Source organism: Bombus pascuorum, chromosome 11 (genome assembly GCF_905332965.1).
Source record: "Bombus pascuorum chromosome 11, iyBomPasc1.1, whole genome shotgun sequence".
In the NCBI taxonomy this organism is placed as follows: domain Eukaryota; kingdom Metazoa; phylum Arthropoda; class Insecta; order Hymenoptera; family Apidae; genus Bombus; species Bombus pascuorum.
The window spans coordinates 9,196,509-9,218,375 of NC_083498.1; the positions used below are offsets into that span (position 1 = coordinate 9,196,509).

General features: G+C 33.8%; 3 protein-coding genes across 5 annotated transcripts; 1 reads left to right on the forward strand and 2 right to left on the reverse strand.

Annotated features, from left to right (window-relative positions):
- Positions 1-332: 332 nt before the first annotated feature.
- On the reverse strand, positions 333-4,314 carry LOC132912290 (STAM-binding protein). 3 transcript variants are annotated; one of them, XM_060969655.1, is made up of 9 exons: positions 4,220-4,314; positions 3,825-4,019; positions 3,610-3,708; positions 3,304-3,525; positions 2,670-2,855; positions 2,291-2,588; positions 2,084-2,196; positions 1,904-2,006; positions 333-1,803 (listed from the first exon to the last, which is right to left on the reverse strand). In XM_060969655.1, exons 2-9 carry the CDS (start codon positions 3,968-3,970, stop codon positions 1,738-1,740), a joined length of 1,233 nt encoding a protein of 410 aa, XP_060825638.1. In that variant the 5' UTR covers positions 3,971-4,019; positions 4,220-4,314; the 3' UTR covers positions 333-1,737. The 3 variants fall into 3 exon arrangements, with proteins under 3 accessions (XP_060825638.1, XP_060825637.1, XP_060825636.1); XM_060969654.1 differs by lacking the exon at positions 4,220-4,314 and adding an exon at positions 4,078-4,190; XM_060969653.1 differs by lacking the exon at positions 4,220-4,314 and having other exon boundaries at positions 3,825-4,141.
- Positions 4,315-4,337: 23 nt separating this feature from the next.
- LOC132912308 (DNA excision repair protein ERCC-1) lies at positions 4,338-5,911 on the forward strand. Its single transcript, XM_060969700.1, has 6 exons — positions 4,338-4,486; positions 4,601-4,696; positions 4,774-4,883; positions 4,972-5,166; positions 5,240-5,425; positions 5,490-5,911. The coding sequence occupies exons 2-6, from the start codon at positions 4,627-4,629 to the stop codon at positions 5,691-5,693; spliced, it is 765 nt and encodes a 254-aa protein (XP_060825683.1). The 5' UTR covers positions 4,338-4,486; positions 4,601-4,626; the 3' UTR covers positions 5,694-5,911.
- On the reverse strand, positions 5,912-19,441 carry LOC132912262 (ABC transporter G family member 20). The gene is made up of 13 exons (XM_060969578.1): positions 19,245-19,441; positions 18,899-19,106; positions 11,404-11,614; positions 9,609-9,879; positions 8,623-9,045; positions 8,284-8,370; positions 8,089-8,201; positions 7,578-7,966; positions 7,311-7,426; positions 7,165-7,235; positions 6,975-7,063; positions 6,724-6,900; positions 5,912-6,653 (listed from the first exon to the last, which is right to left on the reverse strand). Exons 3-13 carry the CDS (start codon positions 11,610-11,612, stop codon positions 6,352-6,354), a joined length of 2,247 nt encoding a protein of 748 aa, XP_060825561.1. The 5' UTR covers positions 11,613-11,614; positions 18,899-19,106; positions 19,245-19,441; the 3' UTR covers positions 5,912-6,351.
- Between the last annotated feature and the right edge of the window lie 2,426 nt (positions 19,442-21,867).

Below are 21,867 nucleotides of genomic sequence, written 5' to 3' on the forward strand. Positions count from 1 at the left end.
CAAAGCGCGAAACCCTTCAACGCGAGTAATTCGATATACGCGAGGAGAGGTGAATGGCGAGAAACATTCTCACGAGGTACTCGCGTATACCTACAATAGGTTCTCTTTAGAATTCCGTATCCTGGCCGTGAATAATTTTCTTCTGCTCCTTCTTCCTTTTTTTCTTTCTTTCCTGGTAAATAATTTCTTTATGCTCTCTCGACGACAAATAATCGCATACAATGAATGTTCTCGAACAATGAGCATAAAAATCACAAAGAAGATAAACGAGTCCTCTTTGTGAAAATCTTTCGTTTCGTAGACAAAAGCTGACCATCATAAACAACGGAAAATTAGATTTATTATATTAATTTATAATTTATTTCTTGTCTTGCGCAATATACAGTTTTTTACTAACATTCAACTACTTTATAAGTATAACATTCGGATTTAGCCTTCATCAATTTTTTTGGTACGAACGTAGACTAATGTTCTAAATTATCTTTTATGCTAATTAGGATTTACGTCCCTCACTGTGCAGCACGCGTTCAATCACGATTTGGCAATTAAAATATTTTTCGGTATAATAAAAGTTGATAGTTATATTATCAGGTCGTTAAAAAAAATTGTTAGTAAGTAGATGGAGACATGTATGTACAAAATATTGCACGTTTATGAGACAGGGAAATATATAGTCTCATAAACAATACGTAAGCATGTAATTAAACCTTTAAGTACACAAAAGTTATCTCAGGTACCTACTAGTACAAATATTTTATACCGATATCAATTAACACAGCATCTATTGGTACTATACAATTTTTAAATACAGTACTGTATTATAGAGTACATAAAGTGAAGCATCGCACAAGGTTCATATATCGATTTAGTGTACCAACATATTTCATAACAAGCTCGATATATTAGGTTATGACTAGCACAGTGTGTCAATGCAATTTATTGATCTTTCGATTACGATTTTACGTAACGATACGATTTCATTGAATGATCCAATCATAAATAATGTTATTCGATGATATCGTGCAATATCTACAATTGAACGTTACATACTTCATGTGGTTAACATGAGGTTATGAACACCATTATTTTTCCATGAAAGGCACGTAAACTTATACACACATTTCGCGCACTGCTAATGTTTATAAAAATTTTTGTTATACATTTATTTTCCGGCACACAATGTATTACCTGAGTAAATAAATATAAATATTATGAAAGAGTAATAGAAGCACATTTGTATCATACTATCTTAAATATTCTATTTTTAAATAAATTATACGTAAACAAATTTGTCTTATTTTCATTACACGAGGTTAAAAATTCTTTGATACTCGTAAAATGAAACTGTTAATACTATCTGTTAACGATAATGCTTATTTTCAGTCAAAATAATTTCTAATCGTTAATTATTAAAAATTCTTAAATTATATAAAGTTCTTCGTGTAATCTACTATAATTTACCAATTAAATATTGCGTTATTTTATTCTACCGATTTTAAATGCACGATTTTACTTCAAATATATTAAAGATTTTTAATATATTAAATGCTTTGTCATAAAAATATTGAAAGCCTTGCAACTGCTAAATTCTTATGTTCTTTAAGCTAAACTGTCTGCAATTTTTCATTTTTTTCACTTAGTATAACGTATTTGATAGTTAAATACATAACTTGTTATACAATAGTACACATTAAAGTATATACATATGCAAAAATGTGTATACACATCTAAAAGATGTCATTTTCTTCTTAGGTCCACTACTTCTATCACTGCAGTTACATCCAACTTACAGTGTTTTGCTTTCTGAAAAAATATTCTTTTGAACGTGTGTAACAGATCTGCATGATATGATAATCTGCATTACAGTATGATAATCTGCATTACAGTCATTTAGAATAATTACCGTGTATAGTGGAGGATCTGTTGGATGCGGATGAAATCCAGTTTCTCTGCAATTGGCAATAAATTCTAAACCATATTCTGGAGTTAGAATGAAAAATCCTGTTCTAAAGTAAAAAAATATATTTTTGAGTTTAAAAAACCTCCTTTTTTTATACATCCGGATATTTCTTCTTTTACTTACTCATCGTATTTAGGAGCACAAACAATGGCAATGGCTTCAGCCATCATAAGTTGATATGCACAATGTGTATGAAGATCAACACTAGATAGAAAGGCAGTCTGTGTAGGATGTGTCTGTGAAATACAATTATTTCTTCTATTTGCAAATTCACCCAGTTCAGATGTTGTTTTCAATGATAATTTTACTTTAAATTCAAATATTACATACATGTATCCAACCAAGAGTAATCAAATTATGTTGATCCTGATAATCAAATATATCTTCTTCATTATATGTTACACAGGAATCTGGGGATCCAGTTTGTTCAGGAATTAATAAATGAGTAACAATTAATTTATTTCTTTCTAATTTGCCTGCTAATATACCACAAGTTTCTTTATTATTCATGGTGTTAGAGAATGCCAACATGAGGAAGTTTTGCATTAATTTAGTTGGCAGTACTATGTCTCTTAAAGTAAAACTGTCACAAAGCAAAGAAGGTTTTGTTGAGCGATCTATAGTGGGTCTATTAAAAAATACAATTATGTAATTTAATATTATTTGTAAATTACTATAAAAATTCAATTCCTTTTTACATTATACTTACTTCTCTTTAGATGTTTGTGCAGTTATATCACTAGATGGACTTACTAATGGTCTTGATGGTATACTGGAAATTTTTTTAAGCTTGGCATCTTCAGGAGATGTTACACTTGCAACCATAGCAGCTTCTGCTGCTTTAACAGCTGCTAGTGCAGCTAATTTGTTCTTTCTTTCTTCCTCTTCTCTCAACCTAGACAAATATTATACGTACATAATCATTATACATATCTATAAATATAAATATATAGGCCGAGTCACCTAAGGCTAGGAGTTAAAATATTTTTGAAGCGGTTAATTATATTAAAAAATGAATCATATATTTTTTGATGCATTTGATATAGTCATCATACCTTATAAAAAGTATTTGATTATTTACACAAGAATCCATTAGTTTAGATCTGGTATTTTTCTCTACTATCTGTAGATGAATGCTTGTGAAGTAATTCATATAAATTACAAAAAAAATCTCACAATGTGCTTGCTTACCAACAGATTTCATATTGAAATATCAGAATGTCTTTTGATTCTCAGATTCATCTCTTCTCCATCATTTTTGTCGTGGTTTGAGAAGGGTCAATATTTCTGATTCTAGCCTTAGATGACTCACCCTGTATAATTTATAAAATAGTATAAAGTACTTTTCTAATTCTTCTTGTTTCAGTCTTTCCTTTTCAATTTTTTCTCTTTCTTTTACATCTTCCAGATACTTATTTAATTCTGTTTGATATTGTTCTAATAATTGTTTCTTTAATTCTTCAGCCTTAGGGAGTACTTTACGTAATGTTTGTTGATTATGCTCCTTATCTTTTAATGATACTGTGTCAAATTGTGGATGATTTCTTATTTTTTCAACAAAAATTCTGTAATAATACATTTTTAAAAAATAAATTGAATGCCTTAAATTATCATAAGCTGTGTATTGTATTTAAAATCACATAGCTTACGTTATGAATTTGACGTATAAAATATATGCATATTCAAGATTATTATCTTTCATGCACATATCTGCCATCCTAATCATCTCTACACCAGAACGATAATATCTGAAAAGGATTCAACAGATTAATAGTGTCAGAATTATTTAATTGAACTTAAAAATGTATTTTTCAACAGGTTGCAACAATGATATATGAAAAATAATTATAATAGGGTCTGATACCTTTGAGGTGGAATGTTGCGGTCCATTTCTACTGTGGAAGCATAATCCGAAAGATTCTTCAACCGTGCTCGTGGATCTGATATGCCAACATTCTTCCAAGGATGTTTGGCACTGACACTTTTGATCTCTGACGTTTCCTTGCTCATTTAAAAATTTTAGGTTACGTTTAGTCAATATATTAATTCTTTATTACATCTGAAAAGATTTACTATCAGTGGATCCTCGTAGTTCTAAAATATACATAAACATTTACCCCATTTTAATTCTAATACATTAACAAGAATATATAATCAAAATAGCGATTGAGTTGATTAGAAAAATACGTCAAACTAATATGTCATCAGTCATCAAATGTTATCAATTGCCAGTGTTACCAATGGAAAAATAAAAATTACTATTATTTGTTTTGGTAGTTAATGGTGTAGCAATTGTTAATTTAATACATAGATAAAGATTTTTAATGGAAAACTTCTAAACCGTAGATATGCATGACACATTTATAGCATGAATGCCGTTTAACTACTTCAGTGATAATCTATAATAATAATATCAATCTATTGCTATATGTTATTTGATTATCAATATCGTTGTTGCATAAAATGAAAGTTTATTGTCAATAAACAATCCATTATTGTTGTTTTATCATCATATTGTTTACTAGGGTAATAACCTGTATGTGTATCTTCAAGCATGTTTATTATAATATATATACAATTATTATATTATAGCATATTTTTAGAGGATTTTTAATTCATGAATAATATTGTTTTTTGAAGTGGAAGTAAATAAATAGATACATATAATGGAAGAGGAAGATAAAAACAATGATGAAATTTCTCCACCTAAACAAGCTAAGGTTGATTCTTTCCAAAGTGAGTAACTATGTATACTATTATTTTAATATAAATCTGATATATTTACATAAAAAATATTAATATTTTGTACACAGGTGCATTTAGCGAATTAAAGAAATCAGAATTTTTCAGTGAACCATTACCTGGTCCTTCTAAAGTTACGAGTGCCTCAAAATTTAATACACTGTTAGTCAGTTTAAAACAAGTATGATAATACAAGATTTTTTAGTATTTTATAATATTATATAATATAATGTATTGCTTATTTTTGTACATATATAATCTAATTTTAGAAAGGAAATCCATTATTGAAATTTATAACTAATGTTCCTTGGGAATTTTCTGAAATTGTACCAGATTATGTTATGGGAAAAACTACTTGTGCTCTTTTCTTATCGATACGTTATCATCAACTTAATCCTGACTATATTCATGAACGCTTGAAGGCCTTAGGAAACATGTATAATCTAAGAGTGCTTTTAGTACAGGTTCATTTTAATTATTGTTATTATATCTAATAGAATATGATTATATTTTAAATGTAGTGGTAAAATATTACAGGTAGATGTGGCAGAGCCTCATCATGCTTTGAAACATTTAACAAGAATTTGCATTCTGGCAGATTTAACGCTAATGTTGGCTTGGAATGCAGAAGATGCAGGCAAAATTATTGAAACATACAAGATTTATGAAAATAAGCCACCTGATGCAATAATGGAACGAAGTGATACAGCACCATATCAAAAGGTATATGCATAATATAATTAATTTGGGAATTAAAAATTTTTTCTGTATATATGTATTTTTTCAGTTAATGAATGCTTTGACAACAATTCGATCAGTCAATAAAACAGATGCCACAACTCTTTTATCAACCTTTGGTACATTAAGTGATCTGGTACAAGCACCATCAAATATACTTGCTCTTTGTCCTGGTATTGGGATACAAAAAGCAGAAAGAATCCATAAAACGTTGCATGAACAATTTTTACGTCCTTCAAAGTCTGTAAAATAAGAATAAACAGGACATGACTTTATACGTGTAAATAAGTGTAACCCCGATGTTTTGTAATATTATTCGGAATAAAATCTTTTATATTCTTTTATAAAATGATATTTATTGACTTTTATTATGTACTTTTTTATTGTACGTTGTTTACCTTCCATGTAACATTTTTCTAATACGATCGTATGTACATTTGTATATCATCGAATACATTTTTTGATATACAATGATATAAAAATAAAAACTACAATTCGCGTTGTTGTTTTGCTACGATATTAAGAAAATGTACTACTATTACTTACAGAAAAAGAGGTCGTTAGTTATTCTATATATCAGTGATTCTGATATTACAAAAAGACTATACAACTACAATTTCACGCTTTCTTTACGTCTACTTACAATTACATCGTACAAACAATACAATCACAATTTTGTAGTAGTATTGAAGTACATATGAATTATATATATGTATGTAATAAATATAATGTAACCGTGTTGAGCAACAAAAAGTATGTATCCTCAATGTATCTTTTATTTATATTCTTCTCGTATCATCCAACGAATTATTAAATGCTGTATATTTTATAGAGTAAATCTTGCACTGTAAGATATATTCACTCATACAATATCCAGTATAATGTTCGATCTATAACTTAATTAGAAATCCTTATCCTTTCTTGAATTTGAGCAATAATATCGATAGAGTCATAAACACGCATATCCAACAAAGCGTAGCGATGAAACCATTGTGAACCGTAGAGCGCGACATTGACCATCCCCTAGCTAGTATGGCTCTCATTGATTCTGTGCTCATTGTTAGAGGCATCGTATAACTAATAATTTTTAATAGTTTATGCATTCCTTCGATAGGCCAGATTATTCCACATAACATCACAATGGGTAGAAAAGCACCCATCGCAAGGTAAGTCGCGGTTCTTTCGTTTTCAGAGCAACATGCAATAACGAATCCTAAAGATTAAGTTTAATTGAATAAATGAATAGTAATAATAGTTATTACGATTATTAAAATGATTCATACCGAAACACATTCCACACAATCCAGTGAGGACAGTCAGTAGGCCGATCAAACCGACATTACCTTCACACGTGATATTAAATATCGCGAACGAAACTATTAGAACCATTATCGTTTGGCCTGCCATTATCGTGAACTGAGTTATAACTTGTGAGAAAAGAATTTCCGTTCCAGTGAGACCTGTCGATAGAAAAATCATCTATAATTTTTACCCAGGTTATTGTTATGTATATACTTGATAGCATTCTATTTACCAGAAACTAAACTTCTTTCGAGAAGACCTTCGTTTCTTTCTAACAACATGGAGCCAGAAGTCAATGCAACTGACAAGAAGAAGATTATTCTGTAAGATGAAAATTTTGATTGAATAAATAAAGTTAAGGAAATATAAAGTTTTCAAGATGATATTAATCAAACAGAAAATATTTAATCATAAACACTCACGTTAAAATAACACCTGGTGCTGCAAAGTCGGTGAAATTTGGATCCATGGGACCATATATTGGTTTTCTAAACTGCAAATCGAGAAACGTATGTTGTTATAAATTCTTACTATTTCTTGCCATTTCTTTTTTAAATTATCAACTTACATCAATCGGTATAGTTGATAGTTTTTCGCTGTAATTGCAAGCAATTGTCGCTTCCTGGGCAAATGCTTGAAACGAATTATAAATCTTTTTTTGAAGGAGATACCCAATTTGCTGATCTAAGAGAAAAAGAAAAAATAAATTCTCTTTCTTTTATGAAACTTCATAAGTAACCGCTTATTTGATTACATCTTTTAGAGTCATAGATTTAAAAAAAACTGATGAGATAGAATTCTAGAAGTTATTTGAAAATTCTGATGGTAAACTCACTAGACATATCCATGATGATTTCCATGTTGGAGTAATCTATATCCCAGTCGTTGGCATCTTTTCCATACTTTATTCTCGCTTCCAAGGAATCCGTGTAATTCGAGGGAAACATTATGGCACCCCAGGCATAGCCACTTTTAACAGCATCTCTAGCAGCGTCTTCAGTATCATATAGTACAGTGTCCACCTGTCTTTTATCTAATTGTTCTAAAAATCGGCAACTTAACAAAGTCCAATTACAGCCTTCTGATGGCATACAATGTGCCACGTTGCTGCTGTTTAATTCGTGATTCACTATTGCCAGTTTCAGGCCTTCCGGATCTTTACCGATGGAGAGACAGAACAGAAGGATTTGAACGACTGGCAGACCGATGATAAACATAATCATGCTGAAAAGAACAAATATAAAATATATTGAAATTTTATTTCATTGTTTCTGTTTCTTAATTAGCAATTTCCTCTTTTTCTCTCAAACTTTGTAATTTTCTAAATTTCGAGAAGAAATGCTTACCCTACATTTCGCCACATCCACAGGAAGTTCTTCCATATAAGAGCCTTCATGTGCATCGGATTGACCACCTTAGACTTTCCGTGACACTCATCTTCTGGTGGCAAATCTGACACCTGTATTGCAATAATGTTATTTAATGTTAAATAAGAAACGACATATAATACTTAATCACCGAGACAAGAATTTAGAACGTACATTGAAATGATCGATGACGATGCTTTTCCTTCGACTAGAAACACTGACGTTGTCGCCAAATTCACCGCTCATTTCGTCATCTACGTTCTAAAAGAGAACACAAACGTATACAAAATATCAATTCTAGAAAGTATATAAAAAAAGAAACTGCCGGAACATTCACTTAAAAAAACTCATTAATAATTTACGAGAAATTCATTTTTTTAAATTTAATACAAACAGATAATGCATTACTCGAAACGAAGCTTACGAAACGAAGCTAGGAAAAGGTACAAACCAGAATTCATAAAGAATTGATAATAAGATTGATGGAGTTAATAAACAAACATAAAAACGTACACCTTCAGGAGGAACACCAGTGACACTGCTGAGGATGCTGCTTCTCCTTCGAAGACCCATATTTTGCCTTCTGCTCAGCTTTAAAAATACCTCCTCCAGGGTGTCCACGTTGTGCATCTCCATTAGTCTCGTGGGTGATTCTTCAGCCAATAGTCTACCACTCCTCATCAAACCAATGATACCAGCCTGTCTGGTTTCTTCTATATAATGAGTGGTGATTATAATGGTTTTATTGCTGTTCTTTGTCAAATCGACAAGATGGTCCCAAATATTCTGTCGTAAAACAGGATCTACGCCCACTGTGGGTTCGTCCAGGATCATCAACTCTGGATCAGCAAGAAGGGCCGCGGCGAAGGAGACTCGTCTCTGCTGACCACCCGACAAATTCTTCACGAAACGATTTGCTGTTGGCAGCTGCAAAAACTGTTCAAACGACTCGCGTAAAATATTTTTTCTCGTGTCCGAAAAGTTATTTGCGACGTGTCTTAATTTTGAACGAAAATACGATTCTCTTAGTTCTTTAATTTCTAGAAGGAGGCATTTGTTAAAAATAATATTGACAATTATAAAGCGGTGGGTTAAACTTTTTGTGAGTTTGTCGTACCAGACTTTTGAATATTTTAGAATAATACGGGAACCATAAATCATAATTGTAAATATATAAATCCAATCGTACGTATCAAAATAAGCTTCGTTTTCGAATGCCAAATTTTTTCAAAAGTTTAACTAATAAGATACGGAATATATGGAAATAATATATGCACTAATCATTTATTTGCATTAAACGGTTAAATAGTTGTGCTTATTACGTAAACAAGCGTGTTACAGCGACTCGATTAATCGTCTTGTTTGGGCAAAAACAGAGCAACGTCATATTTGTCTTATAATCATCCGGCTTTTTTCTTCCTCTCTTTTTTTACTCGTCTTAAATGTCCACGTCATTGCGCGGAATTAATATTATTTCGATTGAAACGATCGAATCATGCCTTTATAAGAAACTGTAGCTTCTCCTGTACTTGCTCCGTGGTCATACCAGCGCACCAACCAAAGTATATGAACGTTTCCTTTATAGAGAATTCGCCGTACAATGCGATTTCTTGCGGCATATAACCCACTCGTGGACCAGGAACACCCGATCCTTTGGAGCCTGGTCGACCACCGAGTACCCAGATCTCACCGGAATTCAGACGCCTTCGACCCACGATGCAAGAGAGCAATGTGGTCTTTCCGCAACCGCTTGCACCGAGCAGACCGTATCTGAAAATGAATATAATTGTTGTTAGTCATTTTATCGCTACTAATTGAATATTAATCGTCTTTTTATGTAATAAGCGATTTATCGTAGCCTGTGATTGTATATTAATTATGTAATAAATATTTTGAAATGTTTCAATGCTGATAAATAGGCAGACTATAAATATTTGTGGAGATTCACTAATTTTACCATTTATTATTTATTAACCATATATTTCATATATTTTTTCATATCTCGTGCATCCTGTATCTTGAAGTTTCTCATAAAAATCCGTGGTTTAGCGAACACCCATTTAATGAGCTTGTCCAAATTTTTTTATCAGACATAATATATTTGCCAATTTCTACCGTGTTATTGAATAAATAATATATCTCTGTATTATACGTAGTTTATATGATAATTGCCATTTTATTGTCTAAAACTATTTTCATTGTTTTCAATTTAGGAATGCTATTACAAGATCAGCTACATGATTTTTATATCGTGACATCAGGTATAATGGCAGTGTCATATAAAAAACGAAGTAGGTTACAATTATTGTGACGTGGAAAAGTCAACTTCCTTGTGACTTCAGCAATTGACGATCATTTTTCTATGTAAGATATATCCACGATATCTTAATGTCTTAATGCCACTGTTTTAATGGTCACACGATAACAACCTTGTCATCTGCATAAATAACAGCCTCATTATTCAGGAAGACAAGAAAATATCTGGCTGTAATTTTGTTATACGTAAACATTGCTTGTGAAGAGTGTTTTAAATACTAATTTGATCTGTAGTAAAAAATAACTCAATTAAATTGTACGTCTCGGACAATAACGATCAAAGAGCAGTAGCGAATACACGTAGACGAACAGACTGGGCAAGAAAAGAAATCACTTATTACAAGATCTTACCTCGTACATTTCTTAACAACGATATTTCATGATCAAATATTAGCACACCTTTGCCGATCTACTATTTCCTCTTCCAAGTTTCCAACAAAGCAATCGCTAAAGTTTCGTGAAAAAGTTCAGCAAATATATAAAGAGACGAGACTCGAGCCTCTCCTATATTGTCTCAATTGTGAATTACCTCATCACGCCTCGACCGACTAAACCAACTAATTCGATGTTTTCATTCAGTCATCGCGAAGATAAAGAACAAGGAAATTCAACGTCACTGATTTGTCTAATATTGTCGAATGGCCCACAGCGCTAGACACACCTTTATATTCTGATATTTTACCATATGCGCAGTTATGTCTGGCACAGCGAGAATTAATACTCGAGTGGCGTAGAGTTAATTCACTTAGCGTTGAATTTTATATACGGGAAAATGAAATATAAGGTGAAATCGTCTTTCGTTCGATAAAAATGGTACTGTTTCTGTCGATCAATTCACGAGATCGTTAACCCTGTTCCGCTAACTCGTGGAAGAGAAAAAAGACGTAAATAAAATAAGAAGAGAAATAGTAGATTTGCATATGAATTATAGCTGTGGCAACGTTCGTCGTAGAAGAAAGAGTTAATTACGAAACTTACATCGTGCCTTTCGGCACGGTCATATTCAGCCCATCCAAAATAACATTCGGGTTACTCTTGGAGCCATACTTTTTGTACGCTCTTCTCACGTACACCGCTTGCCTCTTTTTCGTATCCAGAGTAGAGGATTGCGTTTGAAGCGGAGGTCTTCGAGTTTTCAGTTCCAAGGAAGCGGGCAGTGTACCTGACGGACTGTTGGCGTCCTCCATTTCTACGACAGAGGAAATAGTTAGTATTTCCGTGAAAGTGATTCATAATCGATGAACCATTTCACGCACCACACGTTTACGTTCTGATCGTTGGCTGACTAGAAGGAACTCTTAAAATCTATCGTATTTTGCTGCAGTCACTATGAAAATGATTCGACACTGCATGCTATTGGCCAAAAATTTCCAACCACTCTTATTTCTAAGAGCAATCGACTACAATTGAAAATAGTATTATCAGAGAATTTTTAAAGCACGCGCAAAATACTGATGCAATTTATTCGTAACGGTGTTGGTACAGATTATATGGAATGAAGATTCTTCGTTGCAAAATTGATATTCCTTTTATCTAAAAACACGCCTGATTCCAGCTATTTGCGAATTTAATTTCAATGATGCATACTGTTTTAAGTACATGGCGTTAACAAACAAGGAAAGAAATATTCGCGTGTACACTTGCACTTTTAATTTGTTATTCATTTTCAGCGTTTTTCCTAATACTTTTTTCAGCAATACGTGTCTCACACTATGGTTATGCTAGAAAATGACGAGGATCGATGTTAAACAGCAAGTATACTACGACTAAATTATTTCGCGTGATTAATAGAATTATTTCGACAAGTTTGAGAAGGTTTTAGCTGTTTCCTAGTTGAGATAACAGCCGAGTAAGAGGCAACAACAGGTAAAAGTGATTAATTACAGTTACATCTAGCTTCACCTGTTTTTGTATCACGTGCACTGCCATGTTTGTAGAGAGCAACCTGTTCAACGCTACAACGTTCCAAACGCCTCTAAACAAAATCTATTCGAATGATTAGCGTCGCAGTTAGGAGCGTTAGAAACGTAACAAAATTTTCACAATGGATTAAAAGATACGTAACGAAAATTAGTATTCTCTTTTTCTACCTGTGAATCATCAGGCAAGATTTTAACAATATCGCGTGACTCAAGTAACGTGGGAATTACCAGAGAAAAATGTATAATTTTTCAAGTTAACGTAACAAATTCATCGATATTAAAATGTAGTAAAATCATGCCACTTATTGTCAATATCTACAGCGTTGATTTCAGTCAGATGGACAGATGACTATAGCGACAATATCGCACAATACGAAGGATATTACACGATAAATATAGTACGATAATAACAGCTATATCGCTAAAAAGATATCGTAGATGTATCTCTATCTTCCATCTTCAAAATTGTTCGATTTATTTTATTCCAACCCATTTTTCCTAAAAAATAATTTCACATATTAAAAATCGACAACTTCGTATACGATCGTCAGAGTTTTTAAATCGATACGTAAGTCGTTCAACGGAGTCGACAACTGAAAAACATCTTCGCTTATTGTGGAGATCGTTAACCGATTTGCATCCAAGCTGGGATTAATCCGTATGCTGCAACTGTCTTTTCTCACCAAGTGCAGATTATTACGCAATCGGACGACTTTCTTCTATCACCAAGCGCGGATTATTACACGCGCTGCGACTGCTTTTTATTTCAGTCGCTAAATATTCCTCAGAGGTGAGAGATCACGTTTGACCCGTTTGTCAGCATCTCGCCCATATCAGTTTATTATTTTCTTACTTTTGTTGTGAAAATCTTTTTAACCGCCACTGTGAGTAAGTACTGTCAATCTTAATTAAATGTAACAAATTCAAATTTAAAAAATATTCTGATTTTATAATGTAAACTAAAGCGATGCGTTGCATGCTTATCTAAAGGTACTCGAAGAGAAACGGTCTTTAAATGTCATATTTGCGGTGTACCATTATGTATTGACCATTTTAAAGAATTCCACGAGAAATAACATGATTTAATTTCTATTTTAATCCAAACAATTTTTTTTTACATAAATCATTTTTACTTTTTTCCTTTGTTATAAAGAATGTAAGATGCGATGTTTGCGAAGTAACATTGTCTGCCAATCGTTCTGAACAGTAAATTTTTGATAAACTCCATGAAGAATTCGGATGTCATTTGCTGCACCTACGCGGACGGTCGTTGGTGCCTTCAACTGTCCTCTTAACCAAATCTCAACGTGATCGTCGCGAAGAAATGGAACTCTACGAATTCTGAAAGTTTCTACGTAAAGTTTCTATATAAGTAATAAGTTTTGTATCGGCTTGTATAAATTCCATTATCATAAAAGTGTAGACGGAAGTATCGTGTAAGTAAACAGAAGATGATATCTCGTACAGGAATTCGACAAAAGAATTTATGTGACAGGACTAATAAAAAATCAAGATATAATATCACGCGCAATATACTGCGAAAAAATTCTTTTAGCAAGTATGTAAATATTCTACTGAGTCATCGGTATACGCAGCGAAGTTACCCAAACGCGTGTTTTCAAAAATGTAGCCTCGTACAGGCAAATTTTATTTTACCAAATTATTCGAAACTAAAATCCGCAGGAAATTAACAAACTATGAAGGTAGAAATTTATGCTTCGAAAACGATGCAGTTTTTTAAACTTTTCTTAAACAGCGTACGGCTCGCGTTCAACGTCTGTCCTCTTAGCTCGGCTTCGATCGCTCTAAAATCGTGTCGCGTCCCTGAAAAGATCCGTCCGACTGGACAACGGCCAGTTCTCGGAGCCGAAATTGCACAACGCGATGATCGTCGAAAAGGAAGAAGAAAGACGGTAAAATGCGTGAAGAGAACGAAAGAAAGAGATACGTGTATCGGATCGGGCGCACGCTCGAGGACGTTGAGACGCGGCCGTCGACAAAATCGAAGAAAACGCGCGGGAACGAAAGTCGGATTGAACTTTCTTCGGTTGGCTGGACCAGCCGGAGTTAAGCGAGAGCGAGTTTGTTACACGCGTTACATCACTCACGAATCACGAAACGAAAGACCGCGTCGATTGTGTACGGAGGATTCTCCATTGCCTCGGCTATCGTCACGACTTTTCTACGCAGGTTCTTTCGTACGATTCCCCTATTAACCTGTCTATTAACTTATTTGCATCTTGACCCTACTTAAGAGCGACGCTTGGTTCGCTTTCTTCTTCTTTTCTGTGCAACCAAACTCCTGTCTGACAGCACAGCGTAACACGGTTTGCAAAATCGGCCAATTTTGCCTGATCATCGTATTTTCGCCTGGAAGATTTGCCGGATACGCTTGGCCAGAAATTACAAGAAGCTACGATGAAGAAACTCGACCACCGTGAAATTTATTTAGACCGACCTCGATAAAGTTACCTGGTATTAACAAACATGACGCAATTTTGTTCGATTTAAACGTATGATATTTCGTCGATGAAACAACAGTTGCACGAAATGGAAGATTACGTATAAAATCACTCGCGAGAGTCTTCGTCTACGCAAAAGGGCTACTACTTTTATCAAACTATATCGTATCTTCTATCGTATTTGATTAACTTATAGTCTTCCTTATGCCAAGAATTTGAAAATTTTCAAATGTTTACTCTTCCAGTAAAGGAACGAGCCGAGTGTCTTTCTTTTTGTCCTACGATATATTATGAAACAACAGTTGCACGAAATGGAAGATTACGTATAAAATCACTCGCGAGAGTCTTTGTCTACGCAAAAGGGCTACTACTTTTATCAAACTATATCGTATCTTCTATCGTATTTGATTAACTTATAGTCTTCCTTATGCCAAGAATTTGAAAATTTTCAAATGTTTACTCTTCCAGTAAAGGAACGACCGAGTGTCTTTCTTTTTGTCCTACGATATATTATGAAACAACAGTTGCACGAAATGGAAGATTACGTATAAAATCATTCGTGAGAGTCTTCGTCTACGCAAAAGGGCTACTACTTTTATCAAACTATATCGTATCTTCTATCGTATTTGATTAACTTATAGTCTTCCTTATGCCAAGAATTTGAAAATTTTCAAATGTTCATTCTTCCAGTAAAGGAACGAGCCGAGTGTCTTTCTTTTTGTCCTACGATATATTATTTCTTCTCTTATAATACGTTAGTTCCTCTTTAATATGTTGGCGACGAATGCGAGAAACATAATATAACAGCGATCTCATCCAAAGGACATTCTAAATTCGATTCATTATCTGAGAAATCAATCGATTACTTTATATTCAATTTCTGTGATCCGTCGAGTCGTCGAAGCTAGCCGATCGTTGCCGTGTAAAAGTATTTCTACGTAATATCGTGATAAACACGTAGTATAATGGTTTCTGCGAATCTCATTTCGTTAATTTATAAATTGTGTTGATACTTAGTTAGAATTTTTAAAAGTATAAACCTGCGAAGTAGATAGATCGGATCGATTAACGTTCGACACGTGTCTTTCTTTTTTGTGAAATCGTGCATTTCTCTTTTGGCGAAATATTCCATATGCATAGCTTTAGAAATACCTTTACATGCGAGCTACAGTTTTTGTAACTTATGCAATAATGCGTTGCGCAATAGTATTTATAATTAGAATTTTATCCTTCTTCGATTCGTTCACGGTTGAGAACCTTTCTTCGTGTAAAGAGAGTTAGAAAATCGTGAAATATAAGACGATATTGACGATTAATCATTCAACAAAAGCTTAAGGAAGTAACTTTTCATATTTCGTGGAAAACTAACAAGGACACGTTGCAAACATGTAAACAATCGGACGTGGAAAAAGAGAAGCGTGAAGCAGATCGGTAAATATCCTCGAGTTCATACTAGACGTGCAAGTTCATTGAAGAAGAGCTGTCCACGCGAAGGTCCGAAGAAATGGAAAGTGTTTAGACGTAACTTTAGTTAAGCGCATCTTTCTCAATATATTGTCGGTAGAGAAACAGAGATATCTGAAGAAATATTGTGGAAGACAGTGAAATATTTTAGCAGATTTTAATGCCACGAATATGTGGAAAATTTGAGAAAAATGAAAAAATTCCATTCTTTGGCTTTTTTATTCTAGTCCTGCGATAGAATTTACGTTACTGTTAGTAGAATAAATTGCAGGTTTCTTAGCAAGAGGTAATTGTCAAATTACGAATAAATAATTATTAGGAAAAACTAACAATTCTTTACTTTTTCGTTTAGCATGTATTTGCTACTACATTATACTTCGTATAATATGTGTTTGTCTAATATGATTAAAAGAACGAATGGAATACGGTCAATGGAATTATGATTTTTCTGGTCTATTTCTAGAAAAAAATGGTTTATTCGCATAATTAAATGTCATTCGACAGTGAAAACGACCTTCACGCAGAACGTGCGTGCGTAAACGATCATAAGTTTTCCAAGAACTCGATCGACCAACGCAAAAATTACGATGAAGTTAAATACGCGAGTTTAATAACGTACAATTACAGATAACTAGCATTAAAATGCTAATTTGAAATAATGAAAATGGTCATTTCGACTAGTGACGAAGTAATTGTTAAGAGAATTTCAATTTATTAAAACTCGTAAGATAAATTAAAAAGGATTTTACTACTTTGCATTGTATGCAATAAAATGTCCAAACAGATTCTCTGATTATATGAGAATGATTATCGAAATCCTATCGGAAGCCTAATTATTGAATTCAGAAAGACAACAGAAGAGACGATAGAATTCAACATCAGTGAAATATACAAATGAAATAAATATTTTAGAAATTTCACAACATATCTGTAGAGTCTACTGTTTTCTATTTTTGTATATTGGATTTATCTCTAAAATTGTACGCGTGTTTTGAAACGTATTGTACTATTCGATAATAATTTATTTGCTGAACAGATTAACCGGAATAAAAAATACTTGGAGAGACGTACTATATTTTTTTCATTTCTACTCTAATCTCTTTTAAATGTTCAATTTACGATCATGTTTGTTCGTAATTTCTAGTGTTAAATTAACGCTAATCTATGTACGCCTCTGATGCAATTTAAATTACGAGGCTTAATTAAACCGAAACTGATTGCAATCTAAATTGTCGTGAAACCAAACGTGTATTAAAAACAGTTATGAAATGTTATGTTTTCTTATGATTTCGTCATATTGTACAGAACTCTTTGTTTTTTTTAGCTCTGTCGAAGGTTACAATTTTGCTGATGTTTTATAGTATCAAATTTGCAGGAATTCGAATCGATTATAACATTCGAAACTTAATATTTTCTTTAGAAATTTTCAGGTTTCATTATCATTTAGGTTTTTAGCGCCACATTAGCAATTAGGTTTGTACTAACATGTAATATTAACATAATGTCAACATTATGGTAATTGTCATTCTTACTATACATGACATGTGTCAACAATGATATCATCCTGCGTGTTCATATTCCTCATATTCTCTTTTGTTCGTAATGTATTCGAAATTTTAAGAAGGACGTTTTCAAAGTTGATGTGACTGGATTAGTTTACTCGAAAATCTTTCCATTACTCTCAAGTCCACGTGTTACGATATACAGATATTTTTTTATTTGGACGCAATAGAATTACGTTAATTAATTGTATGATTCTGTTCTGATTATGCTTCAAGGACTTTGTATTTCATTTTACTTTCTTTAAATTGCTTTTCTCTGGGCTAGACAATTTTTCTTCTTAATGAGCTTTAATCTGTTATCGTCATTTCATCTTTTGTGTTAGAGTAACCATAATTCTAGCATAATTATGTTTCAACAGTTTCAATTACATTGTTACTGTTAATTTTGGTAATATACGTATGCTTTCGTTAATCATTTATTGTGCAATCATGGAATGATGTAATTGTGTAATGTTTGTTGCAATCTATAAACAAAAACATGAATTTCGGCATACGCTTCGAAAAGTTTGAATAACAAATTATAAACTAAAAGAAGAAAAGAAAAGCTAAAGGCTTCAAGTTTTCGTCAGCTTCTGGTTTGCATAAAAAAAATATGATATTCGATATGAACAATGGGATTATCGTTTAATTAACAGCTAATAAACAAATGATCGCAATTAACAGCTCGTTAATCGTTGAAGCAACATCAACGCGGAGTACATGGAATTAATATTCTTTATACGAATCAAATAATCTTTGCATGAAATTTCACAAGCGAAACTTAATATAATTTCCCCACTTTACATTCTCGTATTATACAATCCTAGCAAACGCAAACGTGTGCTTGTTAAAAGACTTCCTTCCGTTGCTTGTCACGCTTTGAATAAAATTTAAAATAAGACTTTCACACGAACTTGACTTTCAATAGTTGATATCATCATCGATACTATTCCAAATGATATCGACAATTTATAACCATACAATATTTGTTCTAGCTCGAATGATCCAGCACCTGTAATCTGTGACCAAATCACCTTTCCCTGTTCTTCCTTTTCATACGTTCGCCTCACAGGCAACCACTAACCTGCGACGCGTACTCCGGCAACGACGAATAGCGGCTTCCTCAACAGCGAACAACGAGCACCGTACCGATATCTCGACTCAATTGCATCGCACGGTTCGATCGTTCATTGGCAACTCCATCGTGTTCGAAAATTTCCGTATCCAGCAAATGTCACCACTGACTTGCGACGATATCTTTCAATCACTTTCAATATTAAAATAGATATCAGCTGGAACAAGGCAGATAGATTGTTTTTCTCGTTAGAACATTCTGCTGTTTCCCCCAGAGCCAACGATGCTCCCGGAAGCTTGGTTTCCCCTTCACCTAGCGTTTCTTCATACAAAATAAGAAAGACTCTCGAACGAACCACGATTTTCCTTACTGTCACTTCTTGCTCGAAAATTCCTTGCAAATTGGTCGGAGGAGTTTTGAGTCGCGCTAGCGGTTGCCGGTCGAGAAATGGCAACCAGGAAACAGGTAACGCGATGGAAGAGTGGCCTGGCTGCAGTGCCACTGAGGACTAACTCGGTTGGCTACAGAGCAGAGAATCAAATGCTTGTGCAACACGTCGGAGCGGTGTTCACCGCCACGGCAGCGGCCAGACCAGTTTGCAGTGGGGGCAATCGCGGGTCCCGGATTATTATAAATGCACGCGTCCAACCACGTATTCGCGGGTTGAAGAATTTTTTTAGAAACGAACCACCGTTTTTGCATGGCCGTGTTTTTACCCACAGCTACATTTTTTTCGCGACCTCAACGAGGTTTAATCTTCAGGCTACAGTTTTTTTTTTTTTTTTTTATAACGTTTATTGTCCAAGAAGATGAGTATTACATGTGTATGTTATTCACAATAAACAATGAATTTCGGTTGTAGGGTGGATTAGGCAAAAGTACCGATACGCGTCGGTACGACGTAGCCATGGTCTAATATGTGTCGTGGGTTTTCGGTTTTTGCGTTTATTTTTTTGTTTTTTTGGGTTTAAGTCGCATTGGTGCGTGATTTTTGTGTATTCTTGTGTGTGTTGTATTTTGTCCTGAAACTTGGCCGCAAAACAGGACTCTTCGGTGTATTACTTTTATGCGTTGTGGGATTTTGGGGGGGGATGAGTGGGAAGGGGAGGGGGGTGTTAAATTATATTATTTACAATGATTATAGTATTTACATATTTACAGTACTTACATCTAGGTTACACGGTGGTAGGAATGGTTTTTTTTTTGTCGAATTGGTAGTTTTCACTTATATTTTCTTATGGGTTTGGAATCCACCAATATTTTTTTGTGTTTCTTCTGTGTTTGTCTTTAGTGTCTTTTTGGGGGAGGGCCATGTTGTACCTCCACCTGGTGTCTGCAGTCAGTCCGTTTAAGTTTTCCTCGTAGAGTATTGTTTTTATCCCTATTTTTCTTTTTATGTGGCTTCAGGCTACAGTCTTCAGGCTATCGTGATTTCGATTTCGAAATGCGGGATTCAGAGTTTAGAGTCGAGGTAGCAGATTTCAGATATTAAAATTCCAGGAGCGCAGGAGTAGCCTTAGAATTAATCCTAGACCTTGGAGTTCAAAGTCTAGCGAATTCCAAGCTGAAAGTGCAAAGTGCAGGAGTCAAAGCTTGATATCCAACAATGAGAGTTCAGTGCACTTCGGAGTTCAGTGTTCAGTATTTGAAGCTGATGGTTCAGGATTCCGAGACTCCGAATTTCTGCGCTCACGACTCGAATATTAAGATTCAGGTGTGTTCTTCGTGCTGCTAGGCATTCATCGTTGAACTTCCCTCAAGAGGTTTTAACTGTCTTAACACAGATATTGCCGGATTGGTCTTCCTGAACCAGTTGAAGTTGTATCGCTTTTTCGAAGTGTTTGAAGGTGTTCTGTAGGTTTGCGTTCAATTGTAAGAGACTGGTATTTCATGTTGCCGGTTGAGATAAGGGATTCGATAAATCACCTTATCGATGCTATCGTAGCAATGTAAGTTTATTATGTTATTCTCTGTTCGATCTCTAATGTTCTTTATAGGGCAAATTTTTCCAGGGGCTATTTTTCCGAAAGAAAAATTGCTAAAATGTTTCCATTTCAAACTAAGAAACAGAAGATTACAGTTTAAACTTATCTCTTAATTACCTACGATCTACGTACTGATTGCAATACTAGAATCCTGGAATATCTCAATCTAAAGATCACAACTTTTATATTCATACACATACATCCTTTGTAATAGGATGCAAAGTAGAATAATATTTATGTTCCAGTAACGGTATAACGAGGTTTGCAAAATTCTCGTACCGAACCTTGGAAAACTCGGTGAAATCGAAGTGGTTCATACATTTTCCGCACACGTACCATAACAAAGTAACGATAACTTGCATAATCGCGAAAGATTGCCACGATACATAATTCGCGAATTATTTACTTTCGACGAAGTGTGTGTATGTGTGTGTCAGAACGTCGATTGTGTAAATAGTAACTGCACGTGCATCGAGCTGTTCTATACAGGCGTTCAAATCACCGCGAAGTTCAACGAGATTTTCGTGTGTCCTTGTTCGAACACGAATTCGCGAAAATGAAATTTCATTGCGAAGGAAACTCCGAGCGTTTGGGACAAGCTGAGTGAAATTGGAATAGAAATCAGGCCAACGATTTACCAACTATTTACCAATTATTAGCAAACTTGCAGCTTTCTGTTTCTTTTCTGTTTCTTAAAACTCGTTTGGGTTAGTCGGATTACACGAATTCGAGCAACCTGAATTCATTTCACCAGTGCCAAGACATTATTTAATTTAATTTGACATCGGTTTTTTTAAGTTTCTACGATCAAGTCGTTTGAATTTAAACGTTCAGTAGGAATTTTGTAGTCTCATTCTACTTATTCTACGAGTATTGCTAAACCGCGGTTAGTAATGTAAATATCAATTTTTATGAATATGAAAATCTGGATGGAGATTCGTTTCATAGTCTACATATCGTTTTTTTTTCTTTTTTTTAACATTTAATAATTTA